The sequence below is a fragment of the Lepus europaeus genome, chromosome 18 (genome assembly GCF_033115175.1).
Source record: "Lepus europaeus isolate LE1 chromosome 18, mLepTim1.pri, whole genome shotgun sequence".
Classification (NCBI taxonomy): domain Eukaryota; kingdom Metazoa; phylum Chordata; class Mammalia; order Lagomorpha; family Leporidae; genus Lepus; species Lepus europaeus.
Window position 1 is genome coordinate 14,623,795 of NC_084844.1, and position 24,990 is coordinate 14,648,784.

The following is a 24,990-nucleotide window of genomic DNA, read 5'->3' on the forward strand; positions in this document are numbered from 1 at the left end:
GTTACCTCCACTGCTGTCCATCCCTGCCAGTCAGGAGCTTTCTCTTGATGTGCCCAGGTGAATCATCTAAGGAGGGAAAAGTCAGCCATTTGTACTTGCTGCAAATACCAAGTTGAATTGGAGGGAGAAAAAAAAAACACCACAACTTTCTCCCAATTTAGAAAGCAACGCTCACGTAGAAATTTTTGGAAATATAGAGAAGGTAGGAGGAGTTGTTTATATTTCCAGCAAAGATAACTTACTACAATTAGCATTTTTGGCCTTTCTGTCTAGTTGTTGTTGTTGTTTTTTAGTGCACTGAAGCTTAGTTGCATTAATAATCCTATCTACAATGGTATCCTTTCCCCTGAACATAGTAGTGTAAAGATTTGTACATGTTTTGAAATTTATTGGTACTTCTAGAAGCCTTAATTTTCTGCTAAGGAGACATTTTATAATTTAACAATAATTAGTTAGACCATTGTTATGCCACTGTGAACATCTTTGTACAAAAAACGTTTTCTGCATATTTACACTAAATTTTACAGAAATGAAATTGATGGATTGAAGGCAGTCAGAGGAAATGAATACTTTGAAGGGTCTGTTGCCACAGACTGCTCCAAAGGGGTGTATCCGTTTACTGTCCAACAAAAATCAGTTTTTTGCTTAAGATTTGTTTATTTATTTGAAAGGCACAGTTACAGAGAGAGAGACAGAGAGACATCTTCCATCTGCTGGTTCATTCCCCAGATGGCCGCAATGGCCAGAGCTTGGTGGATTCAAAGTCAGGAGCCAGGAGCTTCTTCTGGGCCCAAGCACTTGGACCATCTTCCACTGCTTTCTCAGTCACATTAGTAGGGTTGGAAGTGGAGCAGCTGGGACTGGATCCAGCACCCATAAGGGATGCAGGCACCACAGTTGGCAGTTTCTCCAGCTGTGCCACAGCTCTGGCCTCCAAAATCCATTCTTAAGGAACAGTTTTGCTTTTCCTATTGGGGATATATAGTATTCCAGTTATCTGACAAGATACTGATTTAGGTATTAGAAGACATTGAGGGGCCGGTGCTGTGGCTCACTTGGTTATCCTCCGCCTGCATCCCATATGGGTGCCGAGTTCTAGTCCCGGCTGCTCCTCTTCCAGTCCAGCTCTCTACTGTGGCCTGGGAGGGCAGTGGAGGATGGCCCGGGTGCTTGGGCCCCTGCACCCACATGGGAGACCAGGAGGAGGCGCCTGGCTCCTGGCTTTGGATTGGCGTAGCTCCGGCTATAGCAGCCATTTGGAGAGTGAACCAACAGAAAGAAGACCTTTCTCTCTGTCTCTCTCTCTCACTGTCTGTAACTCTACCTGTCAAATAAATAAATAAAAATCTTAAAAAAAAAGAAGACGTTGATATGCCTTTTAGTAAAGTTATGTGCTTGTCCACTGTGAATTGTGACTAGTTTTTCCTTCTGTCTGTTTCCCAGGTTATATACAAGTTTCTTTTTTTTTTTTTCATTTTATTTTAGCATTTATTTATTTTAGGTTGCAGTAAAAATATGAGAAATATCAAATGGTGTGATCATTTTCAGTAAAAGGCACAAACATAAAGAAAATTTGTTATCTTTAGTTTACAATTATACAATATGAGCAAACTTTTTAAAAAACATACTATTTCACATTAATGCCTCAGTAGTGAACAACAAGTTCATTATGACTAAATTTATAGATTATATTATATATTTTATATATTTATATATGATTTTTATATATTTATATATAATTTATATATATTTTTATATATTTATATAATTTATAGATTATATTATATATATAATATATATTATAGTTCATTATGACTAAATTTATGTCACATAAACAAAATCACAGAAATCAAATGTCTTGTCAAACATTCTTAAATGTATGCTAATCTTTTTTCAGGCATATGCAAGTTCCTTCACAGCAGTTCTATGCTGGTCTCAGTGGCAATCATCAATGTTTGCATTTGGTTCTTTGTACATGTGTTTTCTTTTTAAAAAAAATTTTGTTTTTAGTTATTTGTAAGGCAGAATGACAGAGGGAGAAACAGGGAGAGAGAGAGCATGCAAACTGGGAGAGAGAGCACGTGCACAAGAGCAAGAGAGAGCTACCTCCCATCTGCTGGTTCACTCCCCACAAGGTTACAACAGCTGGGGTTGGGCCAGACAGAAACCAAGAGCCAGGAACTCCAACTTGGACTCCCACAGGGATGGCAGAGACCCAAGTACTTGGCCATGTTCCACTGCTTTCCAAGGTGCATTAGCAGGGAGCTGGATCAGAGGTGGAGCAGCCAGTACTTGAACTGGTGCTGTGATATGAGAAGGCCAACATCTCAAGCAGCGGCTCAACCCACTACGCCACAGTGCCGGCCCCTGTGTGTGTGTTTCCTAAAACGCCTTCACATACGTTGTCTCTTGCAGGTCAGCCTCCTTTCTAGGTACATTTCATGACTTGGTACTGGGAAGCCTTTGGGAATTTTGACACTTGAGAATGTCTGATGATGCCTTTGTTGTTCTTTTGCACAGATCCAGTCCTGCAGGTCCCAACACATGTGGAAGAGTAAGTTTTCTGATTTTCTCAATATTTCCCATGAATTCAATGTCTCAGTCATCAAACCAACATTATAGGGGTAGTTACTGGGATTACCTAAATGTGTAACTTAAGGCATCACAGGAATGGGTGAGCCATCTAAAACCTTATGGGTGCTGTGATAGACTCCCATTCAGGGAGGAGGCAGTCAGTTCCTTGGGAGAGGATAGTCATATTGAAAGGCCCTATTTAAGGTGAAACTGAAGTTGACTTTTGAACTTGAACTTCCAAAATCCTCAGGACAACTGGATCTCTCCCTCTTTGCTGTGTAATCATGGGAGGGAAGAGGTGACTGTGACCTGCTACTGGAGTATGTGTATTGGAGTGCACGTGGGACAGCACCAGTTGCAGCCTCAAATGCATCCTAAGGAGAGGCAGCTTTCAGCAGGGGGGTGTGAGGGGCCTGTGGCTGCAGCTCAGCAGGTTAATTGTACAGGATTCCACCTCACATCCACTTTGCAGGCATCTACCGACAGAGACCTTGAGCCTTCTCCTGGGCAGGCTCTCCAGTGCCAAGCTCTCAGCCCACCTTTATTAATAAATCCCATTAAAAAATAAATGTTTGTTGAAACTAAAGGTAATTTATTCTACCTGTTTATGTACTGTGTAATGCTATTAACTGTTGAAGGTCTATACACAATTGACATGGATTGAAAAGTAGACCTGCTGGGTCCTTTCCACTTACTTTGCCTCCATTCATAGTATTTTGAAGCAATAATGATTTATTCTCCCATGGACTTGTATGGTTTTTTCTTTTGGAGCTTGCTTTTCTTTACTCAGGTATAGTATATAGCACCTTAGGATTTTTTATTTATCTGTGACTGAAGCAAATTGTCTTCTAGACCTACACACAACCCACCCTTGCCCCTCCCCTGTCACGGCTTTGATATTTTGTTCTGTGCTCTGGGCTATAGTTTTTCAATGATATTTAACTATTTAATCTCTAGGCCTGCATTCCTCCCAGATCCTAACGATGGCAGCCTGTATACACTTGGAGGCAAGAATAATGAAGGCCTGACAGTGAGTATATTTAGTTCTTGTGGATATTTTAGAGGTCTAGACCAGCAGTCCTTAACTATTTATGTGGTGAGATCACCTTGGAGTTTGAAAAACAGACTTCCTGGGATTCTGGTTCAGCTCTCCTGGAGTAGGGCCTTGGTATGAGTGTCTTCAGAGCTTCCTACTTGAGCTTTTAAATGTCAGCCAGAGCTCGGAAACACAGGCCGAGACCCACAGATTCTCACAGCCCAGGCAGCACACTGAAAGACCCACTCCCTATAGCAGCAGGCTTTGCTGTAACTAGTGACCCTCAATTTGGGAGGGAAGCCGTGGGTTGAAACACCGTCTCCAGGGTGGGTGTTTGGCACAGCAGTTAAGACGCCATTTGGGAAGTCTGCATCTCACATCAGAGTGCTGGGGCTCAGGTGCTGGCTCCACTCCCAACCCCAGCTTCCTGGGAGGCGGCAGATGATGACTCGGGCTGGGTCCCCGTCACCCTTGTGGGAGACCCAGATGGAGTTCCTGGCTTCTGGGTTTGGCCTGGCTCAGCCCTAGCTTTTGTGGGCATTTTGAGGAGAGAACCAGTGGATGGCAAATCTCTCTGTACATTACTTTCTCTATCTCTCAAAAATAAACAAATAAATAAATTTTAAGGAAGAAAAGAAACACCACCTCCAACCCTGCTCCATCAGAGGCTTCCTTAGAGGGGGAGACTTGTGTTCCATCCCCACCTCCACTCAAGAATCTAGACCAGTAGTTTTCAACCTCAGCTACACATTGAAGTAAGCTAGGGGACTCTAAAATAATTCTGAGCATATGTCCCAGTCCCAGAAGGTCCCTATTTCATTGATCTCAGTCACCAGGAATTTTTAAAAGCTCCCCAGATAATTTAGAAATAGGCTCACACCTGCAGTCACCTGATTTATGACAAAGCTGACATTGCAGTTCAGTAAAGGAAGAGTAGTCTTTTCAATAAATGGTATAGGTCAACTTGGGATCTGCATATAGAAAAAAAAAATTGGGGGGCCGGCGCTGTGGCACAGTGGGTTAATGCCCTGGCCTGAAGTGCTGGCATCCCATATGGGTGCTGGTTCGAGTCCTGGCTGCTCCTCTTCTGATCCAGCTCTCTGCTATGGCCTGAGAAAGCAGTAGAAGATGGCCCAAGTGCTTGGGCCCTTGCACCCACTTGGGAGACCCAGAAGAAGCTCCTGGCTCCTGGCTTCAGATTGGTGCAGCTCTGGCTGTTGCAGCCATCTGGGGAGTGAACCAGCGGATGGAAGACCCCCCTCTCTCTCTGCCTCTCCTCTCTCTGTGTAACTCTTTCTTTTTTTTTTTATTATTTATTTATTTATTTATTTTTATTTTTGCCAGGCAGAGTGGACAGTGAGAGAGACACAGAGAGAAAGGTCTTCCTTTTGCCGTTGGTTCACCCTCCAATGGCCGCCGCGGTAGTGCGCTGCGGCTGGCACACGGTGCTGATCCAATGGCAGGAGCCAGGTGCTTCTCCTGGTCTCCCATGGGGTGCAGGGCCCAAGCACTTGGGCCATCCTCCACTGCACTCCCTGGCCACAGCAGAGAGCTGGCCTGGAAGAGGGGCAACCGGGACAGGATCGGTGCCCCGACCGGGACTAGAACCTGGTGTGCCGGCACCGCAAGGCGGAGGATTAGCCTAGTGAGCCGCAGCGCCGGCCAACTCTGACTTTCAAATAACTAAATAAATCTTTAAAAAAAAAATAAGAAAAAGAAAAAAAATTTTGATTCCTACTCTGCACCATACACATGAAAATCAGTTACAGATAGATCGTTTATCTAGATTTTAAATGCAAAATAATAAAAGTTCAAAGAAAAAAGTAGTGGAGGGGCTGGCACTGTAATGTATTGGGGTAAGCCGCTGTCTACAGTGCTGGCATCTCAAACGGGTGCCGGTTTGAGGTCCTGGCTGCTTCACTTCCAGTCTAGCTCCCCTTTAATGTGCCTGGAAAAGCAGCAGAAGATGGCCCAAATACTTGGGCCCCTGCACCCATATGGGAGATCCGGCAGAAGCTCCTGGCTCCTGGCTTTGGATCAGCCCAGCTCCAGCCATTGCAGCCATTTGAGGAATGAACCAACAGATGGAAGATCTCTCTCTCTCTCTGTAGCTCTGCCTTCAAATAAGTAAAAGTAAACCGTAAAAAAAAAATAGTGGGACAGTTTCATGACCTTAGAGTAGGTAAAGATTTCTTAAATAGGATATTTTTAAAAACTTAACACTAACCATAAATTTAGGGAAAAATTGATATAATGATTATATTAAACTTATGACCTTTTCTTCAATAAGAGGCCACAAAGTACTTGCAGTCCAGATATCTAACCAAGGATTCATATTCAGAATATATGAATTTTAAAAAAAAAGACAGCCCAACAGAATAACAGGAGAGGATATCCTGGTGGTCAGTGTACATATGAAAAGGTGCACAGCTTTGTGAATTTCAGAACGGCAAGTTAAAATCACAGTGCCATCCTGCTACCCAGTGTCTCAGGCTGCCAATTGTCAGAATGGTGAACAGAGCAGTAGGAAAAGAAAACCGTGTCGGCAGGGACATGTACCATCTGGGGCTCTCCTTCACTGTGGGTGAAGTACAAATGGGTCCAGCTGGTTTGGAGAACTGTTGGCCGTTTATAGGAAAATCCTCGAGAGCCTGAGCCACCCTTCAAGGTGATTACCCAACAGAAATACATGTCTGAAGAGACTTCAAAAAGTTCATGGAAAAATGGAATTGAAAAAGTTGAGTTAATAATTGTTATACTTAATAGATATTTTGCAATTAAAAGATAATTATACATCTGTAACTATACACATTTTAGATCTGTCTCACAAGCGTAGTGTTAAACAAAACATGATAGACAGAACAGGCTGCCCACTGAATGATTCATTTATATAAAGCGAAAAAACAGGAAAAACTTGTCTATGCTGTTTTGAGCTTAGGATAATAGTTACCCTGGAGAGCTAATGGCTAGAAAAGGAGAAACGAAGGGGCTTCCAGAGTGCTACAAATGCTCTGCTGCTTTATCCAGCTGCTGGCCCGTGGGTACGTTCACTCTGCAGAGATTAGCTGAGCTGTGTGATTCTGAGGGCTTTTCTGTTTGTGTTCTGCTGCCATAGAAAGTTTAAAAAGCCTGCAAGGGACTCTGATGTGCAAACCAAGGATGAGAACCAATGTAAGTGGATTGTGTCCTCTGATGCGGGCATTTTAAAATAATTTTATAAATGTCTAGGACTGAAAGAGATGGGAGAAAGGGCAAGCCTGTGTCGAGCTGTGGCCTCTTCCCCATCAGCCTTTCTCTTCACAGGTTCTTCTCCAGTGGTAGAGTCCATTTCTTAAACACTTTGCTGGAAACTGTTGAGTGACGTGTGTGGGTCATGTCGTTTGGTGTTGTCTGCATCCCAGGTGTGTCAGCCCCATGTTAGTGGTGTGGAGACCGAGCCTGGAGACATCAAGGAATGTGCACATCTGTGCTGGACTTGGGACTTAAGCAGGCCTGACTCCCAAAGGATGTTTGCCCTTAACCACTGCCTGCTCTCCTTCCTTGGTTGTGGTTTAGCTCCAGAAACAACATATTTCTTGGCTTTGGCCTTGAACCTGGAGAGCTGTGGCAGTGCCCAGCCAAGGCCATAGGACTCCAAACCGGAAGAATTTGCAGGGACCTTCTGGTTCTCAGAAACATCTGGCAGAAACCCAGTCCTTACAGCCTCTCTGGCACTTCTCCTCTTCCAAAGCTCAAGTCCGAAGGTTGGGATGATGGAAAAACCCAAATCATTGATTAGCATTAAAATTCTGTTGTGAAAGCTAGAGAAAAATCTTTTCCTTCTTGGAGGAAAGGGTAACAGTATAGTAGAAACCTGGAGTTTCTGTAAAAGCATGTATCTTTAGAACAGTTTCGAGAACACAGAATGTTCCAGAAATAAACTATACTGAAACAAACATTGACCAAAAAGGTCTTGTCAGATGTCAGCTGCAGACGGAGGAGAGTCAGCTTTATGATGAGATGCAGTTGAAACACTTGGATTCCTTTGAGTTTCTTTTCCTGGCATCTACCATAACTTCCTTTTTAAAACCGAAAGCCTCCATTTTCTTCTCTTCTACAGTAGAGAATTATTTACTGAAGAAAGCGTCAAAACTTCTTTTTCCACCTCAAACTTCTGTGTTGTCCATGTCGTGATGACTTCCGCTTTCCCTCAGAGCTCAAGGCTGGGTAGCAAGATGGTTTGTCTTCCGCGTTCGTGTCCTGGCTTCTTCCTCTGTAACAGTTGTGCCATTTTCCTCAGCCTGGCCATCTCTGGGTAGCACGATGGTTTATCTTCCGTGTTTGTCTCTTGGCTTCTTCCCACTCTAACAAGTTGTGTCCTTTTCCTCCACCCAGCCATCTCCGGGCCAGTGCTCACTTCTCTCCCACCTTTAGGGTTTCAAAGACTGTGTAAGTCGCTGTATTTGTTCAGTCTTTCCAGAAAAGGTTTGTGTCACCCCTGGAAAGTGCTCCAGGCCGGAGACCTGGGGAGGCCTCGACATCTCTTGTCAAGTAAACAAATTAGAGTTTAAAGAGCACAGTGACTTGGGAGCTCAGGGCTTGTTGGAATTTGGTGGAAGCCTAGCATAGCCCCCTGCCAAACCTGGTTTCTAATTAGTAAAACTCCCATCTGCCAAAGGCTTCTCTCTTTTTAGCAGAATTTGGTAACGAGAAAGACTTCCCAGTAATTGGAATTATTGCATAAGATTTGGTTAACTCATTTCTCCTTTTTTTTCTTTAAAGAAACTTCCCTTTACCATCCCAGAGTTGGTACAGGCATCCCCATGCCGAAGTTCAGATGGCATCCTATACATGGGTAAGACTCCCTGTTTTCAGCACTGACGCTTGTATCTCTTTGATAATGAATCCTGGAACCTGAGGAAGTGGCCTGTGGTGACGGTCGAATGCCAACACCCTTGCCTGGGGAAGGCCTTTCTTACCGTGGTTGTGCTGCAAGTGCTGCGCATGCTAGGATCAGCTGATCAATTAAGAAGGGGTTCCCCCAGCCTCGGAGAAGAAGTGACACCATTAATATTGTTACTCACTTAGCAAGCTTTCAGCTGCTGTGTTGACCTGCTCCTGTGATTTCGAGATTGTGACATACACAGCTGCAACTGGATGAAATTTAAAGTGAACACAATAGTCTGAGCCAAGAAAGGGAAGCCAGGCTCTGCCTATTAATTATAGAGCTTTCTTAGTATTTCCTGCTATCAGAATATTTGGTAGAAACAGCACTTAACAGCTTGCCTAGATAAGCAGCCTTCATACCTATGGGGTCACAGCTTTCAAAGCGTCAGATCACCTGCTTTTCTTTTACCATGTTGCTGCCAAAATGTCAATAAAAATGCATTTGTAGCACAAAGGAGACCTCTGTTTATCTTGAAATCAGAGGAGTAATAATAGCCTGTATTTATGTAGCAGCTTTTTTAAAGGAACTGAAAGTACTTATTGCCTGTTCACGTCTCAGCAGCTTTATGTGTAGTCTGGGTCTCAGATGCAGGCCGGCTTTTGAGTTTTTGCTAAGGACGTTGGGGCTCTTGCTCCCATCCCCTTCAGAATGAGGAACCCCAGCCTAGAGATTCCGCGGAAGCGGTCAGCACAGGCTTTCTCTTGCCTCTTGGCCGTTCCGTGGGCTCACCCGTGTCCCTGGTTCCTATCTGGTCTTCCAGCTTTTGCTGGTGATTCATCACTTAAAATCTGCTTAGGATATTGTGTTTCCATCATCTGTGTGTGTTGCCCCTGGAGAGAGTTCATTAAGCATATTTAAGAGCGTGACTGTTGCTTGGTCCATCCATTAAAGTGGTAGCTAGGCCGTGCAGGCTGAAATAACCAGGTATGTGTCATGCCAGATAGGAAGGGCTCATGGACCCAGCGGTTTGGGGACATTTCTGCTCTATCTGCAGATCTAATCATGTTAAGGTTTTTATCATTGAGAACAAGATACAGTCCGCGGACAAGTTGTACACATGTGAATAGGCTTGCATGCTGAACCTGTTAGAACTAAGTGTATGTAGCGTTGGCAAATTCTAGTGTCCCGTGACCTTCCCCCAGCATCTCAGTTTTCTGCTTCCAAGAGTCCCTGGAAGTAGGAAACTTTTCCAGTAAGTTAGGAAGACCTGGATGGTGAGAGACCATGCCATACAAAACAGAACTATACACATCACCGTGAGTATGTCAGCCTTCGGGTCAGCGGCCTGCGCTCCTGACTCACCACTACCAGGAAGCTCTGGAGTATATACCATAGATCCATATGCTGTGGGTTTGCCTAATTGTGTTGTTTGGCTGTGTGTCCAGCTGTTCATATCTTTTAATCAGCAGACTGAGGTAAGGGGTATGGCTTGTGACCAGGGAGTAACTTACTGGCTGCAGACAGAGGCTGAGATAACTTTGGCCTCGTTAGCATCAGGTTGCAGTTGACCCCACTGACCAGTCACAGGTACTAGCTAATTATACTTACAAACAGTAAGTGTAGAGCCTATTCACAAGTGGGCTAATTAGTAGGGATGTTGAGAAATATGAATGATGGTTACCAGGGAGATGAAGCTCTGGGTACATTTCTGTTTGTTTGCATTCGAGTCCGTGGGAAAAGGCTTGCCCTTTACAGATAAAACTTCATATTTAGGACCACTAGTCAAAGCAATAAAGTCTAACTTGAAAGTTTAGAGGATCTTTAAAAAAAAAAAGTTGTGATTAGGCTCCTTAGGTCTAGAGAGAGTTTAATACTATGATTAGGTTATTAAATTATTAGAAGACCCAGTAGCCCAAGAAGTTTTATGATCTCCACATTACTGTTTACATTGTGGCTTTCAGAGCATTATAGAAATATCTCCAGTTTCCTAAGAATTGCAGGTCCACCCCTCTCAGAACAGAACACCTCGGGCTGCTTGTTTGTCAGTGATATTTATTTGTTACACCCACATAGGATGGGTGTAAACAGCAGGGTATCCTTGTGATCTGCCAGGTAAAAAGCAGGACATCTGGTACGTCATCGATCTCCTGACCGGGGAAAAGCAGCAGACTTTGTCGTCGGCCTTTGCAGACAGTCTCTGCCCATCAACTTCACTTCTGTATCTTGGGCGAACAGGTAAGAAGTAAACCTTTCTCGGGTTTAACTTGCCCGTCTCCATAAAGGACCTTAAAAAGCTTCCCCGCTGGTCTCTGGCTCCAGAGCTACCTTCTCCAAACACAGGTCTGATCACGCCATTCCCTCTCCTCCTGCACCCCACTTCGAATTTATTTATTTATTTACTCGAAAGCAGAGTGGCAGAGAGGGAGAGACAGATGGAGATCTTCCATCTGCTGATTGATTCCTTAAATGGCTGCAACAGCTGGGACCAGGTAAGGCCAGGAGTCTGGAACTCCATCCATCCGGATGGCAGGGGCTGAAGTACTTAGGCCATCTCCCGTAGCTTTCCCAGGCGCGTTAGCAGGGGGCTGGATCTGAGGCGGTTAAGACCTTTCGCCAGCCCCCTTATTGGCCAAGGGATTCAGTGCATACTGTACCCGGACCCACAAAGCAAGCCCCTGTGATGCAGCTGCTGCCTCTCATACCTGATCCCTCCTTCCGTTCTTACAGAAAAGTTTTTCAATTAGAATGAACCACCGGCAGTTTCCAGAATGGCTTGATTCTTTTTATTTACTTTTAAAGATTTATTTATTTATTTGAAAGAGTTACAGAGAGGCAGAGAGAACGAGAGAGAGAGAGAGGTCTTCCATCTACTGATTCACTTCCCAGATGGCTGAATCAGCCAGAGCTGCACCGATCCAAAGCCAGGAGCCAGGAGATTCTTCTGGTCTCCCATACGGGGGGGCAGGGGCCCAAGGACTTGGGCCATCTTCTACTGCTTTCCCAGGCCATAGCACAGAGCTGGATCAGAACTGGAGCAGCCAGGATTGGAACTGACGTCCATATGGGATGCCGGCACTGCAGGCGGTGGCTTTACCCGCTGTGCCACAGTGCCAGCCCCATCATGATTCTTTATAAAGACAGAAGGAGCTGTCTCGGGGCCGGTGCTGTGGCTCAGCAGGTTAACGCCCTGGCCTGAAGCCCCGGCATCCCATATAGGCACCGCTTCTAGTCCCGCTGCTCCTCTTCCAATCCAGCTCTCTGCCGTGGCCTGGGAAAGCAGTACAAGATGGCCTAAATGCCATCTTGGGCTCCTGCATCCACATGGAGACCCGGAAGAAGCTCCTGGCTCCTGGTTTCGGATCGGTGCAGCTCTGGTCGTTGCGGCCAACTGGGTGGGGAGTGATCCATCGGATGGAAGACCTCTCTCTCTGCCTATCTTCTCTCTGAGTAACTCTGACTTTCAAGTAAAAAAAAAAAAGAAGAAGGAGCTGTCTGTCCCCACCAGGAATGCCTGTTTTTGCCTATCTGACAAATGTCCCCTTTTTTCACACAACTCTGCTCAAAAGCCAGCTTCTTTGAGAAGCCTTTTCCCTAGCCTCAGCTTCCACCCTGGTCAGGGTGCCCAGGTCTCCTGGAGGCTCAGCGTGGCAGTGCCAGGCCTGTGGCAGCAGCCATCTCGCCACCCGTCATTGTCCCTTTTCAGACAGGAGTCCTTCTTCACCACGCCGTCTTCTGTTCCCACTTGTGTTAGCCTTCTTCATGCTTGTTACCACATATTTGCACATCTGTGTGCCTGTTTTCTGCCTTCGCCACTGGAACATCAGACTCCGGTTCACCTGCCGTGTCTCCCCGGGCCGTGTCGCCTGACAAGTAGACATTGTGCAGATGTTTGAGTGAGTGAATGGATGAGCCCTGTTCCCGCAGAGAATCTGCTTTGTTCATTTTCACATGTGCAGCAACACACATGTACCGGGGAGGTCACAAACCCTTTTGACAATAGTTGAAGCTAAAAGGAGAAACAAGGAAACGTCGCAAAAGATCATGCCCAAAACCTGGGATACATTATTATACTTGAACATAGACTTAGATCTAAGTATTCAGGTAACCAAGACTTTGAGAAGAGAGACAGCCAGCCTTGCGTCAGGTGCTGTGGCAAACAGAGCTGTTCTGCAGACCTGGGGCCCTGTTGAAGCTGGCCGGGCTCTCCTGGACCTGGCAGGAAGGGCTTGGACCCACGGCTCTCCTCCCTGCTCCAATAAAAGTCCCAGTATTCCAGCTCGCTCCTGTAATGACTGCTTTGAGATTTGTTTGTCTGTCATTTCTGTGAAGTAAAAGCTTACTATGGCTTCAGCTTCACCCAGGTATAAAATTGGTGGTTTTCAGGTAGAATTGTGGTGTTTGAGGAGTTGGGATGTGTTGTGCTTTCAGATGAAATGTATGGCCCTAGGTTTGTAAAGCTGTTGTTTCCATTATCTCCTGCTGTTTAACAAAGCACCCTTGGTGCCTTGGAACAACCCTCACTTTCTTGTTCATGATTCTGTGGGTAGGGAATTCAGGAAGAGCCCAACAAGGAGGGATTGTCTGTATTTCACATGCTGTTGTTTGGGCGCACTCATGTGTCTAAGAACTTGATTCATTTCCAGGCAGCCTTGGACTGCTTTTACTAGTTTTTTTTTTGTTTTGTTTTGTTTTTTTTTTTAATTTAAAAAGAGAGCACTCTCTCATCTGCTGGTTCACTCCCCAGATGTTCACAACAGCCAGGCGTAGGCCAGACTGATACTGGGAACCAAGAACTCAATCCAAGTCTTCCACATGGGTGTCAGGGACCCAATCTCTTGGGCTGTTACCACTTTCCCCAGAGTATACATTGGCAGGAGGCAGAATTAGCGGGAGCTGGGATTTGAACTCAGGCTCTACTATAAGGAATAAGGACATCCCAACTAGCATCTTAACTACAAGACCAAATGCCCATCTGTAGCTTGGAGTTCTTTACAGGGCAGCTGAGTTTCCTGTTGAGAAAAAGTGTCTGATACAACGTCTCATAAGATCTGAGCTCAGACCTGACTTCCATCGCTGTCTGTTGGCTCATGAGGCCAGCCCAGAATTCAGGTTAGAGATAGACTCGGCTGTTGAAGGGAACAGTGCCATTCATTTTATAGGGATGAATTGTCGGCAGTTAAAAGCTGTTGGTGATATTTTCAGACATGCTGCCACAGGCCTGCCCCCAGCGGCAGTAGTTTACATTCGTCACACTCAGAATATATGTGTCCTCTCCCAGGATGACTGCAGTCCACTCCCAGCATCGGTCTCACAGGGCAGCATCTTGTGATCTGCGTCAAGGTTGGAGATGGATGTGGCTTCGCAGGTGCAGCTTCTCTTGATCTGGAGACCTGTACATTAAAGACACAGGTTGTCATTCTACCACCTGTCCCCTCTCCCCACCCGACATACAGTGGGGAGACAGTAAATACTGCCATTCAAAAAGGGAAGGAAAAAGAGGCATATAGCAGACACTGGTTCTCAGTAGTTTATTGTTATTGTTTTGTTTTAGATTTATTTATTTATTTGAATTCAGTGTTAGGGCTAGAATGAGCGAGTGCAAAAGATTGATCAATCTGTTGATGCATTCCTCAAATGGCTGCAATGGCTGGGGCTGGGCCAGGCCAAAGCCAGGAGCCTAGAACCCTATCCTGGTCTGCATGGGTATAGGGTTCCAAGCAGTTGGGCCATCTTTGGCTGCTTTCTCAGGTACATTAACAGGGAGCTGATTCAAAAGTGGAACAGCCAGGACTTGAACCTGGTGCTCATATGGGATATAGTGTTGCAGAAAGTAACTTAACCTGTTGTGCCACGATGCCAACCCTCTCCATAGTTCTGAAATCCAGTGAGGCACGTTTTCAGACTCCCCTATTTGGGACCAAGGAATATTCTGACTGGGGCCTAGTTTTGTCCTCTTGGATTGATTCCCTAATGCATTGTTCTCAGCAACTCTTTTTTTTTGAAAGGCAGAGTGGACAGTGAGAGAGAGAGAGAGAGACAGAGAGAAAGGTCTTCTTTTTCCGTTGGTTCACCCCCCAATGGCTGCTGCAGCCGGCGCGCTGCGCTGATCCGAAGCCAAGAGCCAGGTACTTCTCCTGGTCTCCCATGTGGGTGCAGGGCCCAAGCACTTGGGCCATCCTCCACTGCCTTCCTGGGCCACAGCAGAGAGCTGGCCTGGAAGAGGAGCAACCGGGACAGAATCCGGCACCCTGACTGGGACTAGAACCCGGGGTTCCGGCGCCGCAGGCGGAAGATTAGGATTCTCAGCAACTCTTGATTCTACCTTCTGAGAAGTCCTTTCTTTTCTTTTTTTAAGATTTATTTTTATTTATTTGAAAGAGTTGCAGAGAGGCAGAAGCAGAGAGAAAGAAGTCTTCCATCCACTGATTGACTCCCCAGATGGCCACAATGGCCGGAGCTGCGCCAATCCAAAGCCAGGAGCCAGGAGCTTCCTCTGGGTCTCCCATGTGGGTGCAGGGGCCCAAGAACTTGGGCCATCCTCCACTGCTTTCCCAGACCATGGCAGAGAGCTGGATTGGAAGTGGAGCAGCCAGGTCTCAACCTGGCACCTATATGGGAGGCCGGCATTGCAGGCGGCAGCTTTACCCACTACGCCACAGTGCCGGCCTCAAGAAGCCCTTTCCTTTCTATAAGATGATTTGTTAGTTTTTTCAATCTGTTCCCTGTCTGTTGGAAGTCTAGAGCCCGTATTTTTCATTTTGACTGTCTCTGAGCCTTTTAATCTGTGCTGATATTACTCTTCTAAAGTCTTTTTGAATTTCCCATGTATCAAATTATAGTCTGCTCCATTAAAATAAAAGTTAGGGTCTGGTATCATGATGTGATATCCCATATTGCAACACTGACATCCCATATTGGAGCACCGGTTTGAGTTCCAGCTGCTTCACTTCTAGTCCAGCTCCCTGCTAATACACCTGGAAAAGCAGCGGAAGACGACCTGAGTACTTGGGCCCCATCACCCATGCCTGAGAACAAGATGGGATTCCTGGCTTCTGACCTTGGCCTTGGCTGTTGTAGCCATTTGGGGAGTGAACCTGCAGTTGGGACATCTTTCTAGCTCTTATTCTCGCCCTTCCCCTCCTTCTGCCTTCCCTGCCTTCTTCTCTATCACGCTTTCAAATAAACAATTCTTTAAAAAAAAAGATAAAGATTGTACCCACAAATCCCTCTGATTTGGATTGTGAGAGGGTCTGTGAGGTGCCATCTTAAGTCTTTCTAAAGGTTTCGGAGAAGGATCTCATAGCCTCACCCTTGATTTTATCTGAGCCCTGATCTGAAGTTATTTTTCACTGGCACTTTCCTGGGTTTGATCTTTGATCTAAGGCCATTTTTTCCCCATTGGGAATCTTTTCCAACTGGAGAGTTAGCCCTGGACCTTATATATTTCCTCTAAATTCTGCTTGAAAACAGAATGGTTTCTTCTCTGGGTCATGGTCTTGCAGTGTTTCATATACACCCAGGGCAACCATTCAGCATGCCTTCTGCCTGCAAGTCTCCCTAGTCAGCTTCCCGAGCTCATTAGACACGTTTTCTGTCGTTGAGGTTTACTGCAGTACAGTGCCACTGTATGTGAACCATGTGCCAGTCACCTCTTCAGCTTCCAGTGAGCGTTTCCTCACTGCTGTTTTTGAAGTCTCCACTAATAGTCATCTTAATTGACCTTTCACCCTCCACCCGCCAGCTGGTCCCGAAGTCTGTGCCACATGATTTAGGTTTTTGTTAGACACCACTCCACTTCTAGATGCCAGCTTCTGATATCATTGGTCTAGAGCTTTGTGACAAAGCATCCCAGAACTGTGTGGCTAGAAGCAGCCCTCCCACTGCTCACAGTTCGTGAGCCGTGAGTTCAGGGACACAGCAGGAGTAGCTTGTGTCTGCTCCTCGTGCTGTTGGCCAGGTCTGCTCGTGTGCCTAGGACTGTAGTTCTCCATGTGGCCTTTTTCTTTACACATGAATAGCCTGGACTTTTATTATTATTATCATTGTTATTGTTATTATCATTGATCTCATTTTATTTAGAAGACAGAGAGACAGAGGGAGATATTCCATCTGCTGTTTCACTTTCTAAATACCCACAACAGCCAGCACTGAGCCAGGAGCTCATCTCTGCATGCTGGTCTCCCACAAGGGTGGCAGGTATTTGAGCCATCACCTGCTGCCTTCCGGGGTGGGCATTAGCAGACAGCTGGATCCGAAGCAGACTGCCTGGGACTCCAACCGGGCTCCCCAGTACGCGATACAGATGTCCCAAGCAGCAACTTAAGTCACCACATCAATCTCCTGCCCCACCTGGACTTTCTGATGTATAGTTTAGGGAGGATTTGTTTCTTGTAATTACATGAGGTAGGGGCCAGCACTTTGGCGTAGTGGGTAAAGCCGCCGCCTGCAGTGCTGGCATCCCATATGGGCGCCAGTTTGAGTCCTGGCTGCTCCACTTCCGATCCAGCTCTCTGCTATGGCCTGGGACAGTAGTAGAAGATGCCCCAAGTCCTTGGGCCCCTGCACTCACGTGGGAGACCCAGAAGAAGTACCTGGCTCCTGGCTTTGGAGTGGCACGGCTCTGGCTGTTGCAGCCAATTGAGAAGTGAACCAGTGGATGGAAGACCTGTCTCTCTCTCTGCCTCTCCTTTTCTCTCTGTGTAACTCTGACTTTCAAATAAATAAATAAATCTTAAAAAACAATTATATGAGGTCAGCACCTTCGTAGATGCCATGACCTCTCTGTGGTAACAGGCTGGTCTGTGTTCTCCAGAATATACCATCACCATGTATGACACCAAAACCAGAGAGCTCCGGTGGAACGCCACCTACTTTGACTATGCAGCCTCACTTCCTGAAGACGACATGGACTACAGTAAGTGCTCCGGGTGGGGCTTGCAGGGCCAGGCTGTGCTTTCTACCTGTGTGGAAATAGTCGGTCCAGAAAGGAGGACTTGGTGGCTAGAGAAGGGGACGGGGCACCTTGCTGCATCCCTTTGTGTCACAGAGGAGTTCATTGCAAGCCCTTAGAGAAGAGAATTAAAAACCAGCACATGGCGTTACCAGCCCCAGCACATGGCATTACCAGCCCCGTCAGAGGGCCACTCTCTACTGCGGCTCATCCTGCACTCATTTCCCCAGTTCAAGTGGAGGCTGCAGTTCTGTCAGTGTAGCACTGGTGTCTGGAAGCCTGGCTGCCTCCTCTGGACATTTCTGTGCCTCTCTGAGCTCTCCTTTGTGAGTCTGATGAGGTGACAGTGACAGCGGCTCAGGCCCTTGACAAGTTTTCAGTTTGAATCCTGGGTTTTAAACGATTGCTGTGAAATGCTGGCTGGCTGTGTCCCCTGGCTGCTCTCTTCTCAGCGTGTACTCTCACTTATTGAATAAAATGCTAAAGAACATCACCAACGAGATTGCCTTTGTGAGAGTGACGTTTACAAGCCGGGCAGCTCTCAGTGTCTGCTGTTTTAGACACTTGAGTTCATTGGAAGCAAGGGAAACTGTTTAAGGAGATCTGAGAATACTCCAGAAGTCTCATTTCCCCCGAGAGACGGCTGCTTGTCAGGAGAGTAGAGGATGTGGTTGCACGCGGGGGTGGACTTCACACGCTGTCTTTGTTTGATCTGTATAGAGATGTCCCACTTTGTGTCCAACGGTGATGGGCTTGTGGTGACCGTCGACAGTGAATCTGGAGACGTCCTGTGGATCCAAAACTATGGCTCCCCTGTGGTGGCCTTCTATGTGTGGCAGCGGGAGGGTCTGCGGAAGGTGATGCACATCAACGTGGCCGTGGAGACCCTGCGCTACCTGACCTTCATGTCTGGGGAGGTGGGGCGCATCACCAAGTGGAAATACCCGTTCCCCAAGGAGACGGAGGCCAAGAGCAAGCTGACGTGAGTCGGGGAGCTCAGGGCAGCTGCAGCCCTGGTGCTTCGGCACTGCTGCAGCACAGCCCACCCTGTACTGGAGGCCAGGGGTCGGGGCAGACATCTGAAGCCACAGGAATGTCCAGGGCCAGACAGGCTCATTCGGACACCTCAGGGTGTAAGGACTGGCGGGCACCCCGTGGGCTCCGGAGTTGTTGAATGTGAACTGTGAATCATGGATGAAGACAGGAGAGAGGCTTGCCGATAGAACTCTAGTACAGGCACTAGGCATCCTGACTTTTTTTTTTTTTAAACTTTCTGTATTTTCTGAGTTCTTACTGTGAATGATACTCATTTTAAAAACGAGGAAAAACATGTTCCAGTGTACTTGTGTCCAAGACCCAGTAGGCTGTGTTCCCTGTCTCCCCATGAGTAGCCTGTCATGTTGCCAAGCCTCGGGTTCCTGCTCTACAGAGCTGCGAGGAAGATCAAATAAGATGATGTATGTGAGGTGTTGCCTAAGCTGTTCACACGGAAGGTGTTTGTTGAGAGGGAGTTCAGAGGGCTTGGTGGGTGACTGATCCCACACAGGCTGCGGCAGTAGCCAGGAGAGCCTGGAGGTGCGGCTTCCACTGTGTCTGTGCTGACACCACAGACAGAGCCACAACCCCATTCTCTCCCAGTGCCTCAGGCAGGGCCAGACCACCCAGCTCAGGCCTCAGGAATCTTACCTAGTTTGGAATTTCTTTCCTATCCCTTTGTCTCAGCATCTAGTTGCCCTTCTCTGGGGCTTCTGTGGAACCTCCGGAATCCCTGCAGAGCACAGATAGAATGGTGGTGATGCTGGGTAGCCTGGGATGAGGGGTGCTGGCTGGACAGGGTCATTGGAGAGGCTTTGGCAATGTTAAGCATTCAGTCCTCTGGATGTAGGCCTACAGGGCGTTGTGGGCCTGGTCCAGTTCAACCCTGCCATTTTGAAGATGGGCAACCTGAGGCTTGCCACTAGGTGGCTTGTCCATGTTTTAGTACACAGTAGGTAACGGCTGGGCTTGAAGTCCTGCTGTCTTATTCCCAGGCAGCACCCCTACCTTCATACCCCTATTGCTTTCCTCCATGCCAGGGAATCAGTGCAGTTATTCCTGGGAGTGGTATCTGGTCCTATGATTTTTCTCTCCAAAAGTCCCACCTCTGTGGGATTCAGAAATTAACTTTGGAATGCATGTATCTGTTTTCTCCCTAGGCCCACTCTGTATGTTGGGAAATACTCGACCAGCCTGTACGCCTCCCCGTCAATGGTACATGAAGGGGTTGCTGTTGTGGTAAGTCCACTATGGGACACTGGCTCCCAGCACAGCCTGCTAACCACTGTGTTTTTGCAAAGAATGATTGAGTCATATGTGAACATCTTGCTTGTTGCAGATGCAAAACACAGATCTTGAATTCTCAAAAACAGTTTGTGTACGTAACCACATTCTCCTTTGTAAAATCATTTATTTATTTATTTAAAAGGCAAAGAGACACAGAAATCTTCCATCCATTGGTTTTAAGTGATCTACATTGTGGTATACCAGTTAAGCCTCCTGTTGCAATGCCAGCATCCCATATCAGAGTACCTGTTTGAGTCTCTGCTGTTTCTTTCTTTCTTTTTTTTTTTTTTTTTTTATTTTTGACAGGCAGAGTGGACAGTGAGAGAGAGACAGAGAGAAAGGTCTTCCTTTTGCCGTTGGTTCACCCTCCAATGGCCGCCGCGGTAGCGCACTGTGGCCGGCGCACCGCGCTGTTCCGATGGCAGAAGCCAGGTGCTTATCCTGGTCTCCCATGGGGTGCAGAGCCCAAACACTTGGGCCATCCTCCACTGCACTCCCTGGCCACAGCAGAGAGCTGGCCTGGAAGAGGGGCAACCGGGACAGGATCGGTGCCCCGACCGGGACTAGAACCCGGTGTGCCGGCGCTGCAAGGATCTGCTGTTTCTGATCCACCTTCTGCCAAGGTGCCTTGGAAGGCAGTGGAAGATGGCGTAAATGTTTCGACTCCTGCCATCCACATGGGATCCAGGATGGGGTTCCTGGTTCCTGGCTTTAGCCTGGCCCAGACCTGCCTGTAGTGTCCACTTGGGAAGTGAACTAGCAGACAGAAGGCCTCTCTCTTGTGCTCTCCAACACTGTGCCTTTCAAAAAAAAAAAAAAAAAAAAAGAATATTTTTATTTATTTGAAAAGCAGACAGACAGAAAGAAATCTTCCATCCATTGGTTTATTCCCCAAATGTCTGCAGTAGCCAGGGCTGGGCTAGGCTGAAGCCAGGATCCAGGACCTCATTCCCTGGCCTCCCGTGTGGGTGGCAGGAATTCACCTACTTGAGTCATCACTGCGTTCGGGAGCTTGAATTCGAAGCAGAGGCACAGCTCAAACCAGGCACTCCGTCTGGGATGCAGGAGTCCCAAGAGGCATCCTAGCCACTGCCTCAAATGTCCACTCCCGCGTCCTTAGAGACATGGCGGGAGCAGCCCCACAGCCCAGGAAGCCCTGGTTACTGCCCTTTTATGTTAAAATCTGAACTCCACAGGTCCTTCCTCTTCAAGCCAGGTCCACGGTGACCTCCCACTGCCCTTTAATTTCGCTGTAAGAGTTGACAGTCCAACCAAATGCATCTTCTCTCTGACTTCCAAATGGCCCCTGCTTATCTTTCCTCTTGCTTTTACTTGGGCTGCTCTCACACTTCAAATGCCCTTCCATCCTCTTCCCTCCTCAAATCCTTTCTATTCTTTGGTGACTCATGGGTGCCTCCTCGGACCTCACCAGCCTGCCTTGAGCAGGCTGAATGTCTGAATGTCTGAAGCAGTGTGATCCTGCCCACTGGTCTTGATCCTCAACAGTGTCTGGACCGTTCATTGGTATCTTTTGTCTTCCCCATGAGTTCATCAGCTGCTCCCCCAAGTAGGACAGCGCCCGCCTCAGTTGGAGCTCTAGCAGTGCCTGTACCAGCTCTAGGCATGTAATTTATTCCACCCTTATTAATTACATTGATTGTGGCTACTAGACACCGCTTGTTTTCCTTCACTTAAACTGCATCTCAGAACAGCTCCCTGGACTTGTGTTCACTCACCTTCTGTCCCCCGTACCCAGAACTGGGATCTAAAGTTGTCCGCGTTAAAAGATGCCAGTGCAGGCTTGTCACATCCAGGGGGAGGAGCTTCTCTGGCCCGTCCTAGGGCGCTGTGTCCTTCCCTGCCCGAACTAGCCCACACTAGTAATTGCTTACCTGGGGGCAAGGCAGTTCCTGTGGGCGCGGCACTGTGGCTGGGAATGAGTGTGGGACTGATGAACCTGCCCTCCCGAGAGCCTCCGGGCTCACCTCAGCCCTCTCTCCACAGCCCCGAGGCAGCACTCTTCCTTTGCTGGAAGGCCCCCAGACCGATGGTGTCACCATTGGGGACAAAGGGGAGTGTGTGATCACGCCCAGCACGGACCTCAAGTTCGACCCCGGACTCAAAGGGAAAAACAAACTTAACTACTTGAGGAATTACTGGCTTCTGATAGGTAAGAGTTGTTCTCTTCTGGTAGTCTCGGTGATGGTATACTGCCTCCTGGTGGGCAAAAGCCGGCCCTGTTGGCTTGCGCCATTCTTAATTCTAAACATCTTGTGCTCCATTCATGTCCAAGCTCATTGTTTAGACATTTACCCCCAAGGAAAATAAACAGGACTGCTTTGTTACCAAGGCAGTTCTCAAAGTTGTTGAATGTTCCCAAACTCAAGCACTACGTGATGTAAACTTTGTGTAATTAATCTGATACAGTGCATGTCAGTTATGTTCCAGCCTTGGCACTAAGAACTTTAGAGTACATTTCCTTTTTCTTCACAGAGACCCTGTGTGAGATCAGTGTCCAGTTAATAGTCAAGGAAACCGAGGCCATTTCTATGGCGGAATTCACTTAGGCTTGGTGTGGGCTTAGGTGGAGGGCAGGAGGCAGGCGGCGGGGGTTGGGAGAGGCTGAGGAACCAGGAGGGACTGAGAGTTGTGAAGAGCCAGAGGCTGGCCACGGGTTCTGGGCAGGATTACCCCAGGTGTGAATGGGGAAGTCCCTTTTTTTCCTTCCTCTTCCTCGGTTGCTGCCTTCACTAGTGACCCTGGGGTTGACCAAGAGGCCCAGTTCTGGAGAGCAGTCAGAAGTCGAGAGGACACCCAGAGGCAGAAGGGAGAGACGCTGTGTCTCTAGCAAGCGTCCCAAGTAATCAGAGCTTGTTGACGTTTTCATGCTTCCTGTATCCCCTCGCCCACTGATCCTGCTGCCTTCCATCGCTGAGAGCTGGTGAGGGAGAAGGGACCAGTCGTTGTGGGGGAAGAGGTCATGGTGCCCCTGTGGTCTGGGGAGGGCCCTTCCCCCATTCCTTTCCTCTTGGTGCTTGCCGCTGGCTGGTGTGGGGCAGGAGGTCAGTGCTGGGGTTCTGGAAGAGTGCTGTGGGGTGGCGAGGAGAGTATGGGTGCCAGAAGCAACAGCACCTGCCAGGAGGTGCAGCCTGGGTGGGGACCTGCACTGCAGCAGACAGGCCTTGTGGGGAGGAACCTGGGTAGACCATGCTTTTTGGAGGTTGTTGAGAGCCTGTTCTGTTCATTCTGGTTCCTTATAGCAGTTTGTATTTTGATTACTGTTTTTAGCAGATTACAGGTGAAGGATGACAAAATAATTCTCTTTTTTTAAAAAAATTTATTTATTTACTTGGAAGTCAGAGTTACACAGAGAGAGAAGGAGAGGCAGAGAGACAGAGAGAGAGAGGTCTTACATCCACCGGTTCACTCCCCAGATGGCCTCATTGGCTGGAACTGCGCCGCTCCAAAGCCAGGAGCCAGGAGCTTCCTCTGGGTCTCCCACATGGGTGCAGGGGCCCAAAGGCCTGGGCCATCCTCTACCTGTTTCCCAGGCCATAGCAGAAAGCTGGATCGGAAGTGGAGCAGCCAGGACTTAAACCAGCGCCCATATGGGATGCCGGCACTGCAGGCGGCGACCCCACCCACTACGCCACAGCGCCAGCCACCCCCCCCCTTTTTTTTTTTTAAAACAGAAGTAGTTCGGAAAGCAAGCAGCATGATCTATGGTGGGGAGAAAGTAGCTGAGGAGCAGAGGTCCTTAAATTACAAGGTTACTTGGTTTTACATACCAGTTAAGGGCAACGTAAACCACCTACCAGTGGTTGAGAGTGGAAACTAAGGACATGTGTGTGCAAGAATCCAAACAAATGAGGAAGAGTCTTCTTGGCTAAGCTGGAAAATGAGATCCTTTAAAATGGAAAGGTCCAAGTAAGAAAACTGGGAAATCCAAAATGTACAGAGAAGTAATTTAGAATCCTGCAACTCTGAAGTCCTTTTTGAGGAACTCCAAATCCAGTCATTTTAAAATAAGATCGTGGGACTATTTGATACTTTTACTGTAGATTGAGACCACAGGTTAAAGGATATTTCTTTAATGTCCAAATATGTCCTTTGACTTGGTTTTTATGGAAGAGTGAAGGATATCCCACATTTACATTCATCTTGACAGTAAAATGGGTCTGATTTGCACGAGAGCTGTTGTCTGTGGTTGGCCCTGAGCAGTGGCCCTGACCTGGGTGCTCTCAGCAGCACCAGGAGCTTTGTCAGAGACACGTGCACATCCCCTGGGAGCCTGATGCAGGAGGTCACGGCGGGGGCTTTAGTGCTCTGGAGTCTGGACCTAACTGATGATGATAGACGAATAAATCAGGAAGATCAGGTAGCATTTGTATAAAAATGTTTGGGGCTCTGGTGAGGGACTGTGTAGAACGGTTGGTTGAAAGCCTGCAGATAGCCCTAAGAGCTGAGCTACAGGGGCAGCCCGTTTATAAGGAGGACTGCAGGAGGAAGAGTGGAGATTTGGGCAAGTGGCTGCTGTCGCAGTCTTGTAGCAGGTGCCCTACCAGACTGGTAGGACTTTGAGCATCGAGATGGGTGTTGGGATGATGGAGCAGGCAGGACACTGCAGCACCAGGTGGCATATGGAAGGACCGCCTCTTTCTTAGACCACAGGTCTCTTGTTAGTGACTCTTTAATAAAGTTTCCCACAGTCATATCCCTGGGCCCCAGCAAGTCTGATTCAGGGATCTGAAGTGGGCAGACCACATATAGGGAAGCCATACTTCAAAGCATAGCGTGTCTCATAGCTCCCTGTACACAAGGGAGACTGGTACTAGTTCAGAACTGAAGAGGCCTCCTTGAAGACTTGTGTTGTATTGTGACATAGAATGCACCTAAAGATGGACAATTAAAGAAGATTTTTCCAGATCAAGAAACAGTCACAGCCTGGACTAGTGCTTGTATTTTCATATTGCCACACATGTCATATGATCTCAGATAATTTGGGAAAGCAATAAAGAGCATGGGGTGGAGAGGCTGGATCAGGGTGAGATCTGATCCCAGTGGGAGAAAGGAAAGTGTCAGGTGAGAAGGTGACCTGGATCCTCCCACAGTGTGTGTGGAATCATTTAATTTTAGGGCTCAGCAGATTATCAAGCCATATCAAATTCCAGTTCTGTGTTTTAGCCAACTTTGTCTCTCTTAGGATACTTTGCATGCAAAAGGTGCTCAATAAATGTGTAA

General features: G+C 47.4%; 1 protein-coding gene across 1 annotated transcript in view; it reads left to right on the plus strand.

Moving 5' to 3' along the window:
• The window catches only part of ERN1 (endoplasmic reticulum to nucleus signaling 1), a 94,725-nt gene that overhangs the window by 47,908 nt on the left and 21,827 nt on the right, over nt 1-24,990 (plus strand). The window contains exons 3-10 of the mRNA XM_062215423.1: nt 2,521-2,554; nt 3,532-3,604; nt 8,372-8,444; nt 10,590-10,712; nt 17,290-17,391; nt 18,148-18,409; nt 19,623-19,701; nt 21,754-21,919. Of these exons, the coding sequence (XP_062071407.1) occupies nt 2,521-2,554; nt 3,532-3,604; nt 8,372-8,444; nt 10,590-10,712; nt 17,290-17,391; nt 18,148-18,409; nt 19,623-19,701; nt 21,754-21,919 (912 nt within the window). The remainder of the gene's footprint in view (nt 1-2,520; nt 2,555-3,531; nt 3,605-8,371; nt 8,445-10,589; nt 10,713-17,289; nt 17,392-18,147; nt 18,410-19,622; nt 19,702-21,753; nt 21,920-24,990) is intronic.